At 45.9% G+C, this 23,018-nt stretch overlaps 1 protein-coding gene across 11 annotated transcripts in view; it reads left to right on the forward strand.

Moving 5' to 3' along the window:
- FRYL (FRY like transcription coactivator) overlaps window positions 1–23,018 on the forward strand; it is a 2,483,143-nt gene that overhangs the window by 1,129,613 nt on the left and 1,330,512 nt on the right. For all 11 annotated transcript variants that reach the window (XM_086962669.1, XM_086962670.1, XM_086962671.1 and 8 more), the window contains 2 exons: window positions 459–569; window positions 19,546–19,700. In XM_086962669.1, the coding sequence (XP_086818795.1) occupies window positions 459–569; window positions 19,546–19,700 (266 nt within the window). The remainder of the gene's footprint in view (window positions 1–458; window positions 570–19,545; window positions 19,701–23,018) is intronic.

The raw sequence follows: 23,018 nt of genomic DNA on the forward strand, positions 1-23,018 counted from the left end.
AAATCTAGTTGAAGATCTATTAGCACTTCCCATCTGGATTTGTCTGTTTTTGTTCTAGTTAGACAGGAAATTAGTACCAATGCCATCAAAAGTATTTTTATTTGATATACTTCTTTATCCAACAACCTCTTAGATGATCAGTATTTACCTTGATCTTCATTTTGTTTGTCTTGATCAGTGCTCATTGCTTGAAAGGAGACACCAATTTTGGACGAAGATAGTGCACAACTCTGGAGTTTGACTCTGTCTCCTTCCAATATCTTATTCTCTTCATGCCTTAAACTGTTTTGAGATTTATTTTAAGAATTTCTTTTTTATGTTGAAAGTTGCTTGGTTCACTAGCTTTACTTCAAAATAAATGCATACTTTGGTCAGTTTAGTCATTTTGCATGAATGTAAGTTTGCATACAAAATCTCCTTTTTAGTTTCAGTTGTGAACTGATGATTTCATTTTAAAGGCAATGTCTGCTGTTCTGTGCTGTGGTCCTGTGGCTGATAATGTTGGTCTCTCATCGGATGGCTATTTATATAAATGGCTGGATAACATTTTGGATTCACAGGATCAAAAGGTAAAGTATAATTGTACAATTTACATATTTTTTTTATTTTGAAACAAATAGAATGTTTGTTATTTTTACATCTGAAATATAGAAAATATGGTCTTGAAAATAAAATGATAAAAATAAAAACGACTTAATGGGAAGTAGTTCATAGTAGTAATTTTCGCAAATTAGGAAAGTGCTTAAAATAATTTTGTTTTCAAAAATGAGATGGCCGAAATAAAGGTGCTGAGAACAGGTCGTAATAGTGAGTTTATTCGTTAAAGCTAGTCAACCCTTTGCTGTAGCAAAACATAGCTTGAGAGAAATCCTGTAATGATAAAAGCCCATTTCCCCATTCTGCAATGTGTCTTCCCCCAAAGCTTTAGCCTTTTCTGTCTCCTCTGTGACACCAAATTAGATTTTGACTTTTAGTCCTAGACTATGAAATAAAATTTGATATATTTACTTTTTGCAAGCCGTATTTTGAGACATTGTTCAAGATGACTAGTCAGTTGTTCTTCTACAGTAGAGGATGTGCTCTGCCCTTTTCCCAGTTAAGGTTTGTTGTTCCTCTTTTTTACATTCACTCATTGTCTGATGGTCCTGTCAGCAATGATGCATTTATTGTTGGAAAAGGGGCAGTGAAAGATGTAGTTTACTGTAGGCCATCTACTCTCTCATGATGTACAGTCTTGAACTCTGAAATTCCCTACAGATAATTCGTGTATATAACAATTAATAGTTTCCCTGGCAGAATACAATATTCTGCTAGGAAAGCTTTCTAGTATAAGTCAACATAACCAAAGAATAGGGAAATTATCGAAACACCTCAGGATTTGCCTAGTCTGGTTTGAATGAGCTATAGTATATTCTTGCATGAAATGGGCACATGGAAAAAGAACATCAAATTGCATTTCAGGGACTTACTCCGTGGTGGTTACTTTACAGCAAGAAACAATACATTTTGAACTAGAATGACGAGGTAAAGTAAACTGGAAACTATTACAACACATAGGCCTGGGAAAATGTAAATCTTAAAACAGAATGTAGATGTGTATTTCCATATTCATAATTAGCTGATTTGAGAGGTCAATGTTTTTGAAATTCTGTAGTATTTCATGGTAAACAAGTGATCGACTGTATTGTGTGATCTTTATCTGATTAACTTTTAGCAGCAGATTCCTTACCTTAGAATTATCTCCAGGCGTCAGACAGGATCTGGAAATTTTTTCGTGAGCAGTACCTCTGCTGTCGTTCATGCCAGAAGGGACGTGTGCGGTGCCTATATAGGCACCACCACAGGGCACTGACGTCAGTTCTTTTCTTTCCGTGCCATTTATTACAAATCCGAAGAGAGCTTTCCCCTGTAATTTTTTTCCGACTGTAGGAAGGAAGGAGCCTTATAGCAGTGTTAACCCCACTATTTACCTGTGTCAGTGTGTATTTGACTAGTCTAACTGGGATCCTGCTAATCGGGACCCTGGTCACTGTGCTTCTTTTCTACATTTGACTTGGTAATTACTTCTGTACGTCCACAATTGGCTACTGGTGTACGGTTATAAGTCCCTTGTGTAGAGTACGAAGGTACCCAGGGCATAGGTGCTCCAGGGGTCTCCCATGGGCTGCAGCATGTATTTTGCCACCCATGAGAGACCACTTAGACTGTGACTACAGGCCTACCATTGCAGCCTGTGTACATTGGTACTAGCACCACTTACAAACGATATACGTTTTATTATATCTGAAGTCAGTACACTAAAAAAAAACGAAGTCACCCCTAAGGCAGGCCTTTCAATCCTGAAAGCAGCGTGCTCGGTTATAAGTGAGTAGGTGTCCCTGCATGAGCAGGACACCCCTACAGTTCCAGGAGTTGATTCTCTAGCCTTTTTTTAGTGTGGTCAGTTATTTTAATATGTACAGCGGCCATCCGTCATTACTTGATGGCTAACTATATAGTGGTTGTGCCGCACCTGGGCATGTTTGGTATCAGACATGTTGGAATCATACCCCGACACAGTTACTGGTGTTGGAGGTATGATTCCATGAATTGTGCGGCTCCTCCTGGAAGCCCCCGATACTCCTGGCCTTTGAGGGTCTGACATCAAGCTAGTGCTGCTGCTGACCCCAGGCATGATACTGCTGTCCTGCTGCTGAAATAAACTTGAGCAGGGGAAAACAATAGGTTTCCTGTCACAGTGAGGTGTGACCACCTCCCAGACATGACTTAGTGTATTGGACTAGGGTGGAGGTGCTTGCCAGCGCCACCAGACTTTTTTGAAGGGGACATTTGTTGCCTTTCTTGCATACTCCGATTTGAGCCAGTTTAGGGATCCCTTGGCTATGGTTTGACACGAAACTGGGTAAAACACATGAGTATCCTTCTCTCTGTCCATCCCCTACTCTGGGAGAGACCCCAGAGTGGTCCTAGCCCCTTTCATAGGGTATTTAAGGGCTTACCTGTGTGTGGGTCCCCAGATTCGTCGTGGGACAAGATTCAAGCCTGAAACCACATCACTCTTGACTGTCTGGACACTTGGACTTTGCTGGGCTACTCCTGGAACCAAGACTACACGGAATCACAGAAAACTCCAGCTTGCCCCTCTTGCTGTTCTGCCAGTCTTAGTCATCTGTGCCTGTGCTTCATCCAGGATCTTTAACAGACCTGTGGGCATCAAGAACATCCACAGTAATCTCCCTAGGTGTGGAGAAATCGCTGTCCGGCATCTGCAGGCACTGCAACAAAGCTGACCAGTCTGCTGCTCCTGTTACACAGACTTTGAAAGACTCTGCAACACAGGTTCTGCAACTCTTTTGAGGCTTGACCTGTACTCTCTGCAAATTTGAGGCCAGTATCCCGATTTGGAATCGCTGGGACCAAACCCCAGTGCACCGTTGCCAAGACTTGTTGGCTCTGCACTACAGAAACGCCAGCCTCCAGCATCTCTTCCTGCCAAGACCAGTGTTGTTGCCGTATTTTCTGCACTGTGGTCCTTCATCTTCGGTAAGTTTTTAGATGTCTTCTTGCTACTGTTGTGCCTTTAGCCTGTGGGTCTTCTGGAGGGTCTTCTCCTGCTTCAGTGGGCTCCCATGCTTGCTTGGGACCTGCTATGACTCTCCTGCTTGTGGTGAGTCTCTTCGACCTTACTAGTCCCAACGTTGCTCCTTCTTTGCTTTCTACACCTGTTGCAGCTACCAAGACTTGTTGGTGCTCCTGCTGAACACTGATCACCCTGGTTCTTCTCTTCTGATGTGTATTATAGCTAGTGCACCATTCCTGGTCATCCTCACCGTTGCCGGTCCTCACGGCTGCAGCGACACAGTCACTGTCCTCACTCCTGCATCTCCCAAATCTGTGGGTTTCATTTTACCCTACCTACTGGTCACCTCTGAGCGCCATAAACTCTGTCCTCTCTGCTTGCAGATTCTTCACTTCAAGATTCTACCCTTGGATTCCACTGGACTTTTGCTCAGTCTTGCCATTGACATCTTTAATGAAGTAGTCCATTGTGGTCTACGGCGGTTTCTGATGTCACTTCGCACCTATGCACCTAGCTTCCCTGATGTAGGTACCCTGGTTTCTGGGGTATTCAACCTTCTGTCTTCCACAAGGTTTCTTCTGGGTCCACTGGGCAGGGTCCTTTTTAGGGCTCGGACTACGCCCCCGAAGGGGCGGAGCTTCGAGATCCTAATGTTAAAGAAAAAAAAAGGATATGTAGGGCTATGGGCAGACACATTCCTTAAATTCCATAGTGTTTTATGGCATGTGCCTAGTGATTCGTCTTCGCTGTGCTGTCTATTTAGTAGCCTTGACGTGATAGGCTATATTGACTTTTGGTCCGTCATTGATGTCAGTTTCATGGCATATTCTGTACGTGAACGAGCACAGCAGAGGGATTAATCTTAATTAGGAGCTGTCAGAGTGCCTGTGTAATGCAATCCAGATGATGCGTGCACTTTCACAGCGGTGAGCGCGTTCAGGCAGCAGGCGAGGCTCACAGAAGATGACTCATACATGCTCGTCCACACTGTAGTTCTTGTGTTTCTTGAATACTCTCATTTCCAAAGGTCATTTTCTTCTTTTCCTCGCACGCTGCGCTGCACTATTTTTGTCTGTGGTTTAAAAAACGGGGTTTAAAGGCGTTTTATTATGAAACATTTGGCTTCTGGTTCTGTAAGCTTTGTTTCCGAATTTTAATAAGTGCTGACATGCAGACTACTGGTTGAATAAATGATGAAGGTTAAAAGTGACCTTCGTGACACGTGCTGTCGAGCCTGACTCCCAGAGTTAACATGCAGTCATCATTATTTTAAAGTTTGTGGAAAAAACGTGAATACGCAATAATCATGGAAAACAGAGCCTTCCCGCTGTTAAAATGGGAATTCACAAATGTCTTGTGTGTCTCACGTAATGCCAATGGCTATTTCATTAGGAAAAATTAGACTCATTGATACATGCACCACCACCAGCAGTACTACAGCCACCAGTACTACCACTACCACCACCACCAGTAGTAACAGTACCACGACCACCAGTACTACCACTAACACCACCACCACCAGTACTACCACTAACACCACCACCAGTACTACCAGTACCACCACCACCAGTACTACCACTACCATTACCACTACCACCACCACCAGTACCACCACCACCAGTACTACCACCACCCCCAGTACTACCAGTACTACAGCCACCAGTACTACAACTACCACCACCACCAGTACTAACAGTACCACGACCACCAGTACTACCACTACCAGTACTACCAATACCAGTACCACTACCACCACCAGTACTACCACCACCAGTACCACCACCACCAGTACTACCACTACCAGTACTACGGGCAACAGTACCACCACCACCACTAGCACTACCACTACCGGTACCACCACCAGTACTACCACTACCAGTACCACCACCAGCACCAGTACCACCACCACCAGTACTACCACTACCAGTACCACCAACACCCACAGTACTACCAGTACTACAGCCACCAGTACTACAACTACCACCACCACCAGTACTAACAGTACCACGACCACCAGTACTACCACTACCAGTACTACCAATACCAGTACCACTACCACCACCAGTACTACCACCACCAGTATCACCACCACCAGTACTACCACTACCAGTACTACGGGCAGCAGTACCACCACCACTAGCACTACCACTACCGGTACCACCACCAGTACTACCACTACCAGTACCACCACCACCAGTACCACCACCACCAGTACCACCACTACCAGTACTACCACCAACAGTACTACCACTACCAGTAACACCACCTCCAGTACTACCACTACTACCAGTACCACCACCACCACCAGTACTACCAGTACCACCACCACCAGTACTACCACTACCAGTACTACCATTACCATTACCACTACCACCACCACCAGTACCACCACCACCAGTACTACCACCACCCCCAGTACTACCAGTACTACAGCCACCAGTACTACAACTACCACCACCACCAGTACTAACAGTACCACGACCACCAGTACTACCACTACCAGTACTACCAATACCAGTACCACTACCACCACCAGTACTACCACCACCAGTACCACCATCACCAGTACCACCACCACCAGTACTACCACTACCAGTACTACGGGCAGCAGTACCACCACCACCACTAGCACTACCACTACCGGTACCACCACCAGTACTACCACTACCAGTACCACCACCAGCACCAGTACCACCACCACCAGTACTACCACTACCAGTACCACCAACACCCACAGTACTACCAATACTACAGCCACCAGTACTACAACTACCACCACCACCAGTACTAACAGTACCACGACCACCAGTACTACCACTACCAGTACTACCAATACCAGTACCACTACCACCACCAGTACTACCACCACCAGTATCACCACCACCAGTACTACCACTACCAGTACTACGGGCAGCAGTACCACCACCACTAGCACTACCACTACCGGTACCACCACCAGTACTACCACTACCAGTACCACCACCACCAGTACCACCACCACCAGTACCACCACCACCAGTACCACCACTACCAGTACTACCACCAACAGTACTACCACTACCAGTAACACCACCTCCAGTACTACCACTACTACCAGTACCACCACCACCACCAGTACTACCAGTACCACCACCACCAGTACTACCACCACCCCCAGTACTACCAGTACTATAGCCACCAGTACTACAACTACCACCACCACCAGTACTAACAGTACCACGACCACCAGTACTACCACTACCAATACCAGTACCACTACCACCACCAGTACTACCACCACCAGTACCACCATCACCAGTACCACCACCACCAGTACTACCACTACCAGTACTACGGGCAGCAGTACCACCACCACCACTAGCACTACCACTACCGGTACCACCACCAGTACTACCACTACCAGTACCACCACCACCAGTACTACCACTACCAGTACCACCAACACCCCCAGTACTACAGCCACCAGTACTACAACTACCACCACCACCAGTACTAACAGTACCACGACCACCAGTACTAACAGTACCACGACCACCAGTACTACCACTACCAGTACTACCAATACCAGTACCACTACCACCACCAGTACTACCACCACCAGTATCACCACCACCAGTACTACCACTACCAGTACTACGGGCAGCAGTACCACCACCACTAGCACTACCACTACCGGTACCACCACCAGTACTACCACTACCAGTACCACCACCACCAGTACCACCACCACCAGTACCACCAGTACCACCACCACCAGTACTACCACTACCAGTAACACCACCTCCAGTACTACCACTACTACCAGTACCACCACCACCACCAGTACTACCACTACCACTACCAGTAGCACCACCACCACCAGTACTTCCAGTACTACCACCATCAGTACTACCATTTCCACCACCACCAGTACTACCACTACCACCACCACCAGTACTACCACTACCACCAGTAATACCAGTACTACCACCATCAATACTACCACCACCAGTACTACCACTACCAGTACTACCATTACCATTACCACTACCACCACCACCAGTACGACCACCACCCCCAGTACTACCAGTACTACAGCCACCAGTACTACAACTACCACCACCACCAGTACTAACAGTACCACGACCACCAGTACTACCACTACCAGTACTACCAATACCAGTACCACTACCACCACCAGTACTACCACCACCAGTACCACCATCACCAGTACCACCACCACCAGTATTACCACTACCAGTACTACGGGCAGCAGTACCACCACCACCACTAGCACTACCACTACCGGTACCACCACCAGTACTACCACTACCAGTACCACCACCAGCACCAGTACTACCACTACCAGTACTACGGGCAGCAGTACCACCACCACCACTAGCACTACCACTACCGGTACCACCACCAGTACTTCCACTACCAGTACCACCAACACCCCCAGTACTACAGCCACCACTACTACAACTACCACCACCACCAGTACTAACAGTACCACGACCACCAGTACTACCACTACCAGTACTACCAATACCAGTACCACTACCACCACCAGTACTACCACCACCAGTATCACCACCACCAGTACTACCACTACCAGTACTACGGGCAGCAGTACCACCACCACTAGCACTACCACTACCAGTACCACCACCAGTACCACCAGTACCAGTACCACCACCACCAGTACCACCACCACCAGTACCACCACTACCAGTACCACCACCAACAGTACCACCACTACCAGTACTACCACCTCCAGTACTACCACTACTACCAGTACCACCACCACCACCAGTACTACCAGTAACACCACCACCAGTACTACCACTACCAGTACCACCACCACCAGTACTTCCACTACTACCACCATCAGTACTACCATTTCCACCACCATCAGTACTACAACTACCACCGCCACCAGTACTACCACTACCACCACCACCAGTAGTGAGTAGTGAGTAGAGTAGTGAGTAGAGTAGTGAGTAGAGTAGTGAGTAGAGTAGAGTAGTGAGTAGAGTAGTGAGTAGAGTAGTGAGTAGAGTAGTGAGTAGAGTAGTGAGTAGAGTAGTGAGTAGAGTAGTGAGTAGAGTAGTGAGTAGAGTAGTGAGTAGAGTAGTGAGTAGAGTAGTGAGTAGAGTAGTGAGTAGAGTAGTGAGTAGTGAGTAGTGAGTAGTGAGTAGTGAGTAGAGTAGTGAGTAGAGTAGTGAGTAGAGTAGTGAGTAGAGAGTAGTGAGTAGAGAGTAGTGAGTGCAGAGTAGTGAGTGCAGAGTAGTGAGTGCAGAGTAGTGAGTGCAGAGTAGTGAGTGCAGAGTAGTGAGTGCAGAGTAGTGAGTGCAGAGTAGTGAGTGCAGAGTAGTGAGTGCAGAGTAGTGAGTGCAGAGTAGTGAGTGCAGAGTAGTGAGTGCAGAGTAGTGAGTGCAGAGTAGTGAGTGCAGAGTAGTGAGTAGAGTAGTGAGTAGAGTAGTGAGTAGAGTAGTGAGTAGGACATCACAGGCAGCAGCTGTGCAAGCTTCTTACACTCACAAGGAGACCACAGGCAGCAGAGGTGCAAGCTTCTGACACTCACAAGAAGGACATCACAGGCAGTAACGGTGGTCAGCATTTCATCCTTTTGATGTGGATAAAAGGAGAATACTTTTGGTGGAAATACCAACAACGGCCAGTAAAGCGCCATAAGCACCGCACAGTGTCCTCTACATTACTTTTTGAAAAATATTATATTTACTCCTGAGTCCAGGCTCACCACAATCCGACGCAAATACACAAGACATTGACAATGAAAGAACAGAGTTTAAGCAGTAATGCTAATATTGAAAATAGTGCAGACTGCACGAATATTCTCTGTTTTGCCAGAACACCCTAAAGCGCCTCCTTTAATTTCCCGCTCTCCTCGTATAGCTCAGTGGCAGCGTGCGCCTGCTGCAGTCGCGTGTGGCAGGTTGTGAGTGCAGCATGATAGCTTCACTTCGCCGTTTTGAATGAAAGCGGGGACTAGCTCAGCATTTCATCCTTTTGATGTGGATAAAAGGAGAATACTTTTGGTGGAAATACCAACAATGCTGCTACCTTAAATGCATATGGGTGTGCCTATATGTCTGTGTGTAGTGTGTGTACTCTTCCATACCTACTGTAGGAGTGAACAAAGGTTGCCTTCATTGTAGATGCATTGTAGAGACACAGTAAAGTAAAGTAGTGAAATGAGGCCCGCATTTTAACAATCCCGCACCATTTTCCCGGACTGATGTGGATAGGGGACTGGCTCAGCATTTCATCCTTTTGATGTGGATAAAAGGAGAATACTTTTGGTGGAAATACCAACAACGGCCAGTAAAGCGCCATAAGCACCGCACAGTGTCCTCTACATTACTTTTTGAAAAATATTATATTTACTCCTGAGTCCAGGCTCACCACAATCCGACGCAAATACACAAGACATTGACAATGAAAGAACCGAGTTTAAGCAGTAATGCTAATATTGAAAATAGTGCAGACTGCACGAATATTCTCTGTTTTGCCAGAACACCCTGAAGCGCCTCCTTTAATTTCCCGCTCTCCTCGTATAGCTCAGTGGCAGCGTGCGCCTGCTGCAGTCGCGTGTGGCAGGTTGTGAGTGCAGCGTGATAGCTTCACTTTGCCGTTTTGAATGAAAGCGGGGACTAGCTCAGCATTTCATCCTTTTGATGTGGATAGGGGACTGGCTCAGCATTTCATCCTTTTGATGTGGATAAAAGGAGAATACTTTTGGTGGAAATACCAGCAACGGCCAGTAAAGAGCCATAAGCACCGCACAGTGTCCTCTACATCACTTTTTGAAAAATATTATATTTACTCCTGAGTCCAGGCTCACCACAATCCGACGCAAATACACAAGACATTGACAATGAAAGCACCGAGTTTAGGCAGTAATGCTAATATTGAAAATAGTGCAGACTGCACGAATATTCTCTGTTTTGCCAGAACACCCTGAAGCGCCTCCTTTAATTTCCCGCTCTCCTCGTATAGCTCAGTGGCAGCGTGCGCCTGCTGCAGTCGCGTGTGGCAGGTTGTGAGTGCAGCGTGATAGCTTCACTTCGCCGTTTTGAATGAAAGCGGGGACTAGCTCAGCATTTCATCCTTTTGATGTGGATAAAAGGAGAATACTTTTGGTGGAAATACCAACAATGCTGCTACCTTAAATGCATATGGGTGTGCCTATATGTCTGTGTGTAGTGTGTGTACTCTTCCATACCTACTGTAGGAGTGAACAAAGGTTGCCTTCATTGTAGATGCATTGTAGAGACACAGTAAAGTAAAGTAGTGAAATGAGGCCCGCATTTTAACAATCCCGCACCATTTTCCCGGACTGATGTGGATAGGAGACTGGCTCAGCATTTCATCCTTTTGATGTGGATAAAAGGAGAATACTTTTGGTGGAAATACCAACAACGGCCAGTAAAGCCCCATAGGCACTGCACAGTGTCCTCTACATCACTTTTTGAAAAATATTATATTTACTCCTGAGTCCAGGCTCACCACACTCCGACGCAAATACACAAGACATTGACAATAAAAGCACCGAGTTTAAGCAGTAATGCTAATATTGAAAATAGTGGAGACTGCACGAATATTCTCTGTTTTGCCAGAACACCCTGAAGCGCCTCCTTTAATTTCCCGCTCTCCTCGTATAGCTCAGTGGCAGCGTGCGCCTGCTGCAGTCGCGTGTGGCAGGTTGTGAGTGCAGCGTGATAGCTTCACTTCGCCGTTTGGAATGAAAGCGGGGACTAGCTCAGCATTTCATCCTTTTGATGTGGATAGGGGACTGGCTCAGCATTTCATCCTTTTGATGTGGATAAAAGGAGAATACTTTTGGTGGAAATACCAACAACGGCCAGTAAAGTCCCATAAGCACCGCACAGTGTCCTCTACATCACTTTTTGAAAAATATATTTACTCCTGAGTCCAGGCTCAAGGAGAGCCCGGCCAGGGTGGGTGGGGAGAGAGCTGCTGCTGAGTACACCTTTTGAATGAAAGCGGGGACTAGCTCAGCTAGCAGCACAAAAGGTACGAACATCACATAATTGGAACAAATCAATATAGCAAATATGTTGCAGGTCCTCTTACATTTGCTATTAAACGGAAATATAGAACAATCACTAAAAAACCTGGATGTTCTGCAAGCGTGCCTCCTTTGCCGTTCTGTTAATGTAATATTCCTTTTAAGGGGCTTTTTGTTTGGGACAATATGCTGCCTATTTAATGGATCCTTCTGTTAGTGGGATAAGAAAGCTCCGACCGTCTCCATGAAGCCTGAGGTCAGGGAAGAGGCCAGGAATGTGACACTACTCTGAGAAAACGAGATTAGAAGTAATTAACAGACAACAGATGTCCTCTTAACTTTTATGAGGCCAAGAGTGTTTGAGAGTCTGTTTTTTTCTACTTTCTGTAACTTCACTTCTATTTTTAAAAACAAAACATTTGTTGTGTTCTGCTTTATATCACTGTGTTCTTAGAATCATTTCCTTAGTGCTTGTGAGTTGGCTCTAAACTTTAACGCACAGGACCCATTCGTCAAATCGAACTCCTCCTGTTCTCTTATGGGACTTTACGGGTATTGGGGCCGCCTGATGAGAAAGTCCGCGTCTTTTGGAGCCACTGTGAACATTGGAGAGCCAAAGCAAGGTGGCCGGCCCTTTTCATCACACAAGTGTATGTGTTGGAGAGTATGCTGTTTTTTTTGTAATTTATTCTGAATAATACAGAGACTTACAAGTTAGGCATGCCCTTCTTTCACATATCAAAACAAGAATGGCTGCATGAACAGCTTGAACAACTTCTGCTTTACAAAAAGGCCGTTTCAAGAAAGCCACCCCTCTATACACCGACCTTACTCCTCTCCTTATTAAATCTGTCCATTATAGAAATTACTGTTTTATTTTCTTTCGCTAGTTTTTATTAAGAATCTTTTGCAGTTTGCAAAGTTATTTGCGTAGCCTTGGGCAATGTGTCCCACTGTCTGGATTACATCTAAAGTTGAAAACATTGTACGTGAAATGTTATGATCCATGGCTTACTGTTGCAGGTATTGTTACATTTCCTATTACACAAAAACTTTGAAGGAACTTATGTGTTAGAGAGTATGATGTTTTTTTAGTAATTTATTTTAATACTTGCCTTAGTGGGAGAACAAAGCATCTAATCTATTGGGGCTACAGGCAGCAGAGGTGCAAACTTCTCACACTCGCAACAACGAAAAACAGGAATAGCAGAGAGATGCACAATGCTATATTCTCATACTCACAGGCAGCAGCTGTGCAAGCTTCTCACACTCACAAGAAGGACATCAGTCAGCAGCTGTGCAAGCATCTTACACTCACAAGGAGACCGCAGGAAGCAGCAGTGCAAGCTTCTCACATTCACAAAGAAACCACAAGCAGCAGAGGTGCAATCTTCTCCCACTCACAAGAAGGACATGAGAAACTGTAGTGGTGCAAGCTTCTCACACTCACAAGCAGGACATCACAGGCAGCAGATGTAAAAGCTTCTTACACTCACAAGGAGACCGCAGGAAGCAGCAGTGCAAGCTTCTCACATTCACAAAGAAACCACAAGCAGCAGAGGTGCAATCTTCTCACACTCGCAAGAAAGATATCACAAACAGCTGTAGTGCAAGGCAGCGGCTTCTTGCAGACGCAAGAAGGATAAAGACACAGAGCAGCCCTGCAGATTACATTACCACAGATCAGGCTTCAGTGCCAGGCAGTGGTTATTTGCATACTCAAGAAGGATGATGAGACAGAGGAGCCCTGCAGAATAGATCAGGCAGCAGCAGTGCAAACTTCTCACATCCACTAGGAGACCACAGGCAGCTGAGATGCACTACCACTCTGCACTACCACTCTGCACTACCACTCTGCACTACCACTCTGCACTACCAAACTGCACTACCAAACTGCACTCTGCACTCTCACTCTGCACTACCACTCTGCACTACCACTCACACTCTCACTCTGCACTACCACTCTGCACTCTGCACTACCACTCGCACTCTCACTCTGCACTACCACTCTGCACTCTGCACTACCACTCTGCACTCCCACTCTGCACTCTGCACTACCACTCTGCACGGAGTGCTAGAGAGTGCAGAGTGAGTGAGGGCAGAGTAGTGAGTGGAGAGTAGTGAGTGAAGAGTAGTAAGTGCAGAGCTCACAAGGAGACCACAGGCAGCAGAGGTGCAAGCTTCTCACACTCACAAGAAGGACATCACAGGCAGTAACGGTGCAATATTCTCACACTCACAAGGAGATCACTGGCAGTACACACCACATGAACACACTCCATAACACATAGCAACAATACATTGGCATTTACAATGCCATTAGCTCAAACTCAAATAAATCCGAGCCCGATTGCATTTCTAATGCTTGTTCAAACTGCTACCACAGCTTCCCTATTAACTTGCGTCGAGTCCGCGGCTGTGTTTCCACTATGCACACAGCCTTCCTGGGTACCGATCTAAGTCCCGACTTCGGTCCTAGTTTGCCTTCCACTTTTTTAGTATATGGTTTGGTCTCCCCTTGGAGACCACTGTGTATTGTGCTTACTTATCCATTTGCAATTGAAGTATTGTGTGTTTGTAATGCTATTTCCGCTCATTGTGAAATAAGTAGAAATGTTATATATACACTGTGTAGTTCTTTCTCATTTAGTCTAAACTACATGATTAGATCTGGTATAACAAGCTGGTTAACACTCTTTCTGGATAAGCCTGAAGCCTCCTCTGCACAGCTGCCATAGAGAGCGTTCTATGATTGTCTAAGACCACTAAAATCACCATATGGGTAACCTGGATTAGTGGAAGGTGCTTCATTTAAATAAGTGTTCACCATATACTAAGCCAGCCTCCTATACCGACCTTTTTTGACATTGTCAGTCATTCTTGATGTTTTCTCCTGGTGTGGCAGTTAGAAAAGCAGGCTTCAAGGCCTGCAGCGCCTGTCACCAACAGACGTCGGCGATGAAGCTAAATCTCTTTTGCCTCTGGTGCCTCCAGCATGACCACAGCATGAAGACATCCATCGACTGCCACGCCATGCGCCTCAAGGCCTCCAGAGAGCGCTACCTCAAGCTCTGTGCTGCTTTCGACATTCTCAGCCGATGGGAAGGTACCGAAATCGATTGCAGAGACCAAGATCCTCACGGCACTCTAGTAGTCTTCGGGTAGGTCTCACCATAAGAAGTTGACGAAGTCTTAGATTTTGCCCTGCCTGTTGAAGTCCTCTGACCTGAGTGAGGCCTGGTTCTGCCATTGACACTGTGTCTGGGCCAGTTCTGCACCCCGCAAGTTTCTGGGAGCCAAAGCGACCCCCACACAACTCAGCGAGTTTTGAGGTAATGCACCTCATATTTGGGTATGCAAAAGAAACAATTGATGGATGGAATGCTGGACAATGCATGCATTCACCCCGAGTCACAGGGATCTGGGTTAAATCTATCATTCTTTTGCTCACCACACTACCCCAGTTTGGACCCAGCCATATGCAAATCAGTGTCGTCCCTGTTTTTGTGGGAACAGTCCAGCCTGAACTGCCAGGCCCTCCCTGGACCGGAAACATTCATCCTGGGACCGGTTTCAGGGCATCACCCTTTATCAGCCAGGCGAGCCTGAATCCAGTGGTGTAGTCAGCACTCGATCCATGTCTGGGCATATCCTTCCCACTTAGGGCGACCTATAGAAAAGAAACAATTGATGGACGGAATGCTGGACAATGCGAGCATTCACCCCCAGTCACAAGGATCTGGGTTAAATCCATCATATTTGGGTGGCTTGTTTTTGCTGGCATGCCTTCGAGCCCTGTGGGTTTATGAGGGGGCCCCCACTGGATCTCCTCCTGAGGCTCTGTCCCCGCCTCCATTCCGGTTCCTTGGATACACAGATGGATACGGACCAGTCCTGGTCATACCACCTTCATCTTCCCCAGCGCTGGTCATGGTGCGATCACCGTTCTCATCCTAAACTCCGACACGTAGCTGGAGGGGTGTCTTCTGATGCTGGCTCTGACTGGTGCCATGCCTTCCAGGCTGGTGTTTGAGCCCTTTTCCTATGGGCCTGGACTCTGGGAGCAATGGGAGGGGTTGATTGTCCCTGAAGAATACCAGCACCTACACCCAAACATGGAATGATGAAGATTTGGCAGACACCAGCAGACTAAACACCTCTCCAGATACTAACATGGTCTATCCTCCTACCATGACTACAGAGGAGTAAGCCTCGTTTGCTATGGTGGTGAGGGTGGACGAGGTCCTGGACCTTAGTATGCTCTCAAAGGGAGTCAAGACTAGGAGGTGCACCTATCCCACTGGACGCCAATAAGATGAGACCGCAGGGTTCTTAACATTTTCCGAATGGGCTATTCCCTCCACTTCGTAATGTCCCCTCCATTCATGCCATCCACTCTCAACAAGCTGACGGAGGACCATTTCTCATTGCTCTGCCAGAAAGTGACAGCTTTCTTGGTCAACGGAGCCATAGAGAAGGTGCTGATGGCAGGAGTAGGTTGGCGTTATTCCTGCTACTTCCTGGTGCCCAAGAAGGACGGAGGCATTTTTCCTATCCTAGATATACACCCTTTCAATTTCTTCTTCAAGAAGAAGTTCACAATGCTCATGCGTGCTCAGGCCATGTCTTCCCTCGACCTGGGAGGCTGGATGATAGTGTTGGACTTGCAAGATACATACTTCCACATCCCCTTCCTGGGGATGTGATTCATGGTGGACCACACACACTTTCCATTTGCAGTGCTCCCTTTTGCATTTACCAGAACCTCTGGGTTATGTGCCTGCACCAAGGTGATGGCTGTGGTTGCAGCTCCTCAGCGAAGATCACCCCATCTCGACGACTGGCAATGAAAGGCAGGTTCACCCCAGGGAGTTGTCTTCCACCATCAGACTACAGCGGACCGTCTGCATTCACAGGGGTTCACTATCAATGTGCCGAAGTAACTGCGGACTCTCTTAAGACTCCCCTTTTCATCCAAGCAGTTCTGGACACAGTTGATTTTCGGCCCTATCCTCCCGAATGGCGAGTCCAGGATATTCAGCTTATAATACCTATGGTTCAGCTTCTAGCCTGGATTTCGGTGAGTGCCTCTAAGGCTTCTTGCATCCTGCTTGTGACACATACTTCCTGGCATATGCAGGCTCTGCAGTGGGACCTGAGGTTCCATTTTGTGCAGGATCAAGGGAATCGCTCCAACATTTTTCCGATCTCAGAGGGAACTGCAGGACATCTGACGTGGTGGTTAACTAACCACGATTGGGTCATCGGCAGACCCCTGTCCCTTCCCCAACAAGATCTTACAGTGATGACAGATGCGTCACTGCTGGGATCTCGGAGAGGTGGAGATCAGAGGCCTCTGGTCTCAGGTGGAATCTGGACTCCACGTCACCCTTTTGAAGATCCAGGCGAGCCTCCTGGTATTACGTCTTTTTACCCTCCATCAATGGATGGATAGTACAAGTGTCCATGGTCAACACCACTGCCATGTGGTACCGCAACGAACCTAGTGGGGTGAGATCGTGAACTGTTTGTCAAGAAGCCCTGCGCCTCTGGACATTGCTGGAACGTCCGGGCCTGTCCCTGTTGGTTTAACATCTGGCGAGCTCTCTGAATACCAGAGTGGACTAACTTAGCTGAAGATGCCTAGCGGATCACCAATTACATCTCTATCTGGAGGTGGTGGATGGTCTCTGTCAGCATAGGTGAGTTGGTTAGATCTGTTTGCCATCCTTTAAAATGCGCAGTCTCGGCACAGGTTCCCAAGACTTCTCTCACTGAGACGCTTTTAGTTCCAAGTGAAGCTCAGACCTCCTGTATGCCTTTCTGCCCATGCCACTCTTGCCTAGAGTTCTCAAAAAGATAAAAAACGACTGGTCTTAAGTCACATTTGTGGCTCCTGATTGGGCTTGGAAAGTTTGGTATCCTGAGCTGTTAAGCATCGCCATCGGTCTTCTGATCAGGCCGCCGCTGTTGCAGAGGCAGGGGAGGATTCTCACCCGAACCTGTAAAAGATCTGCCTTCTTATGTGGAGATTGAGCAGAGACAGTTGCCAGCTTTAGACCTTCCACCCAGAGTCCGCCATCTTGACATCTAGTTGTCCCTTCACGAAAACTGTATATGCCTGCCGTTGGAGCAAGTTTGTGGCATGGTGTGCAGAGAAACAGGTTGACACGATTTTTGCTCCACTCTCTCGGGTCCTTCTCTTTATCATTTCCCTTACCCACCAGGGTTCTGCTCTGGGGTCCTTAAAGGGCTAAATTTCTGACATGTCAGCCTTTCCGCGGTTTCCTAATAAGCTATATCGCTTCAAATTCCCTGTTGTACATAGGTTTTTGAAAGGTTTGCAACACTTTTCTTCCTTCACCCTTCATCATACTTCAGTGGGACCTTGTCTTAGTCCTAATGTTTCTGATGTGCTCTCCCTTTGAGCTATTGCACAACTGTCCTCCGTCTCCTTACCATCAAGATGGCCTTCCTGGTGGCAATACCATCTGCCTGGAGGATCAGTGTGCTTGTGACTGTCATCTAAGCCTCCATACCTGAACATCTACCCAGACAAGCTGGTTCTTGGCAATAAAGCCTCCTTTCTGCTGAGTCATCACTGGCCAGTCCATCTCCCTTCCTACTTTTTATGCTCTGCCACATCCCTCCAAAAAGAGGATCATTGTCGTTCTACCTAGAACTGCACAAGAGAGTTCTGGGTGGAAAATCAACTCTTTGTGAGGTATGTTGGAGCAAAGAAGGTAAAAGCCATGCAGAACCAGACTATCTCTCAATGGATTGTGCTCTGCATTAGGATCTTCTACACATTGGCCCAGAAGTAACCCCCTGAGGGTTTGTGTGCTCATTCTACCCGAGCTAAGGCAAGGGCTAAGCCTGCAACCACTTCTTTAGCACAAGGAGTTCAGTCCAGGCAGCAACGTGGGCTTCTCTTTACATTTTCTTGAAGCATTTCTGCCTGGACAGTCAGGTCTGTCTCAACAGGCACTTTGCTCCTTCTGTGCTCCAGGACTTTGTAGTGTTAAACTGTTTTGCTGGCCCACCACCAGGGAGGGTATTGTTTGGGTATCTATTCTAAAGTAAGGAATCGTGGCTGGCACACTCTATCAGATGAACAAGTTAGTTACCTTTGGTACGGCCTTATCTGATAGAGACTCTAGTTTACCTTAGCGACCCACTCATCTTCCCAGCGGACAGATTTAAAGGTACATGGCTATTACCCCTTCAGGGCCCTAATTTTACACACCAGTGGTCCGTGTTCTTTGTAGTTCCGCTCCGCTCTCCTGGTGTGGAAAGTTGCAAAAAGAAACTTATGCCCGCTCCCTGGGATGACGCTTATATGGGCACTGCACTCCTCACTTCCAACGCGGATGACACCGCACGGAGCTGATGAACACCACCTACTGTGTGTTGGGGTACTGCTCATGAAAAAAATTCCCAAATCTTGTCTGACGCCTGGAGATAATTCTAAGGTGTGGAATCTGCAGCTAAATAGTCTCTAAAAGTCTGTTTCCAAAGATAATTAATTACTTCTTTGACATTGGTGGTTTCAGGGCAAAAGTTCTTTTAAGTTTACAGAATTATGAGCAGATGCCAGCATAGGCCAAATCATATTGCAAATCTGGAACATTGCATTGCATACAGTTAGACTCTGGCATTACATTTTGCAGAAGTGATTCTGGTTTGGCAGATTTATGACGTTCTGCAAAAGTAATTAAAGAAAAGTAATTTAGCAATAAAGTAAGTTGTATTTTGTGTGAGCTTCTATAGTTCATGATATTGTGGTATTATTTAAAGTTTAGTAAACATTGTTGCCACCAGGTCTGAACAGAAGTTACATTAATGGTTCTACCATTCTTTTTCATTATGCTTTTTGTATAGCACACTTTTTTGCATTTTCATTAAACCTTTTGTATTGCACCTCATTCAGGTTCATCAGTTGGGGTGTGAGGCGGTAATGCTTTTGCTCGAGTTAAACCCTGACCAGACCAACCTGATGTATTGGGCTGTGGATCGGTGTTACACAGGCTCCAAGCGTGTAGCTTCTGGCTGTTTTAAGGCCATAGCGAGTGTGTTTCAAACTAGGTAAGCAATAAAAATTTCCTTTTCAATTTGGTTTTTGGATTACAATTTTTATTATGCCTCTTGTATGTTGGAAGGAAAGTAAATTGATACGGTCTTCTGATATCACACTAAAGTTTTTAAGTATTATTTTGTACTCTACTGTATATGTATGTATGCACAGGGATTAGAAAGCACACAAGCAAGAGGGTGTTTTGTTTCTTTCTATTAGAGAAGCACATGGTAAGGTCCCTAAATGCCAGAGCGGATAAAAGGAGCATATCTCATCCGACAGATCATGCGTGATGTTTGCATCCAGAAATAAACTGGGTGTGTTTAGTAGGGAGAGCACTGGTAAGTCCTGTTCATCACTGCAAAGAATGTACAGTGTCTACAGTTGCGAGTGGTGGAGTTTCTGAAACAGCACTCGTAAGAAGATGCATTTCAGGTGAAATGGAACAAGAAACTCCTGTACGCCTTCCCACCACTGCCTCTACTTCTCCAAGTTTTGAAGTTCAAGAAAGACTGGGCCCAAGTCAGCCTAATTACACCAGAATGGGCCAGGAGAGTGCCAGACCTGGAACTCTGAGCATGAGCATTTGTCATCCCATCAGGCTACCACTTCAGGAGGACTTCATCCAAACGTCCGCATCTTACACCTCAATATAATACAGGGTGATCGAGCAGCGGACTTTGAGTACATTTGAGCTTACTCTCTGCCAGATGCCCCTCCCTAAGATACATATTTTCTTTGCTGGGAGCCTGCTCACATTTGTTGCCTTGTGTAGTGCCTCTTACTAGCTAATCATTCCGATGTTTTGTTGTTGGGACATTCTTTAGCCAAGCAAGGACATACTGTGGGCTCTGTAAAAGGATATTTGTCACCCTTTTGGCTTTCGGTACTTGCTGGACAAACTGTCCTTGATTAAAGCACAACGTCTGAAGTGGTTCATTTAAGGTTTCCCACAAATGTTTACTTCCAAACAGTTTTTGATGCCCCAGTGGGACCTTAACTTTGTCTTGACACCCTTAGAGCCTATGCATAGTTGCTTGCTCCATTTCGTGACACTTAAAACTAACTGCCTCATTGTGAGATTCACCTTGTCACATGACTGAACTGCAGGCATTGCAACTGCCCTACGCCACCATATTTCCGCACAAGTTGGTGTGCTGGACTTGAAAGGCATTCTTATTGAAGGTGGGACTCCTTTTCATGCTGAAACATCAGATCGCTCTGCCAGCTTTTCTCCCCCCTTTCAACACTTGATCAAGCAAGAGAGGCTCTATTTATTGAACCTCTTGGGGCTTTGAGTTTTTATATCGATCTTGCCTTGGTCCCTTGAGTGGATGATAAACTCTGAGGTTTTATGGAGTGAAGAAGGGGAAGGCTTTGTCGAAATCCCAAATGGATAGACCTCTGCATAAGATCGGCTGCACACTGGCCCAGAAACACCCATTTGACGGCTTGATAGCTCACTTTACATGGGCCAGTGTCACTATGGCTGCTTTGGCACTAGGGGGGCCTGTGTTTGACTTTTGTCGGGTTGTGATGAATATGTACACAGATCCCGAATTCCTTGACAGCCAAGTACAGTGGGAAAGATACTACTTTTGAGCGGTTGTGCAGGACTCCATTTCTGAAGTCCACTCCACTCCCTGAAACTTCTCCATATTGGAGGTAAAACTTTGGTATCTGTTCAAAAGTTAGGCTTCTGATATTAAAAGTATCCATCAGAAAAACAAATTGATTACCTTCAGCAATGCTCTTTCTGGTGGATACTCTAACCGCAGATTCCTCACTATCATTTCACCTCCAAACTCTGTGGAGTGGCCTCTTTCGAATCCAACAATTGTTTTGCATGCAATGTCAGAGGGTGCCAAAAGGAAAAAGAGACTGATGTCTCTGTGCAATTGTAGCGCTTATAGGTGGCTCTGCTTTGTCTTTTTTGGGCTATATGAACTCACATGAAGCTAAGATGCCACCTATCGGCAGACTTTAGCTCTGCTATTGCAAAGATTTTGAATTTGCAGTGTAGTATCCACAAGGAAGCACGTTTCCAAAGTTTGGTAACCTTTGGTCAGTTTGCCACTCTTGTTCATGCCTAAAGAATTGGCTCAGAAATGTTTTAACATTCTTAATGTTAACCGTGGGTGTTTTTGAGTGTACTATGCTAACTTTCATTCCCTATGACTTTCTTGCCTCATCTTGCTGTACTTTTGATGTCTATGAATATCCCTTTGAGAAGAAAAACTTTCTTTATTCAACAGTAGTTCTGTTATCTTAATTAAATTCATAACAAAAACTTGCCCTTCTCCCTGGTGAGGTCACTGCAGTGGGAGCAAAGATTTGGTCACCATACCTTTTAGTTTATCCTCATCGCTGCTACACATATTCCCCTCCTGTGCTGAAAAATCATTATCATTATTGTTTCATGACGGAACGGTTCCGTCATCAGCACAGCTCCACTGTGCCTCATGACGGAACCGTTCCGTCATGAGCATCGAATGGGTTAAATCAGGCCATCAAAATGAACTTTGGGACTAGCTGTCATTGAACTGTATGTAGTGCTTGTTGTCCATTGACAGCTTTAAAGTGACAGTTTTTTTCTCTGTGCTAGACTATACACCTATAACAATTTATTTTCACTTTGTTCACTTTTAAAAAGAGAGAATGTTGAAATATTTCTGAGCATATAGCTACTGTTTGTGCACCCAGTTTTAAATTTATATTGGGTATCAGAGGATTTTATTCCTTACTACATTTTTAAAAGTGCAAAGTTGTAAAGCATAATTGCCTGACCATAGAAATGTAATTATTTTGATATCTTAGTTTTCTCTCTGTACTTTTAAGTGTTCTGGCATCCTTTGTGTGGGCAGGACGAAATGGTGTTTGAATTTAATGTTAAATACCATTGACAGAGCTCTATTGTTACAGGCCTGTAAAGTTTTCTTCAAGGTAATCTGATTCCATCGGTCATTGAGATACGTACTCTAGAAAATATTGTAATTCATGGGTTTCCCAGACTATAGTAGGCAAAATGTGAGATCTGAAAGAAACAGGTTAGTGTTAGATTCCTTACCTTCGAATATCCCCAGGTGTCAGACTGGATCCGGAAAGTTTTGCGTAGCAGTACCCCTGCGCGTCGGTAGGGGTCGTCTGCGGCTCCTCGTCCGTCGTCTGCGTCGTTGGTGCCGGGATGACGTTGTCGGAGTACTTAGACGCCGCCCTCGCGCACTGACATCAGTTCTTCTTCTTTTTTCCGCGCCAGCAAGCGCAGATCCGGAAAAAGCAGAACTCCTTAGTCACTTTTTGACTAACTTTTTCGATCTTTTTGATCCTGT

The sequence above is a fragment of the Lissotriton vulgaris genome, chromosome 3_1, assembly GCF_964263255.1.
Source record: "Lissotriton vulgaris chromosome 3_1, aLisVul1.2, whole genome shotgun sequence".
Lineage (NCBI taxonomy): Eukaryota > Metazoa > Chordata > Amphibia > Caudata > Salamandridae > Lissotriton > Lissotriton vulgaris.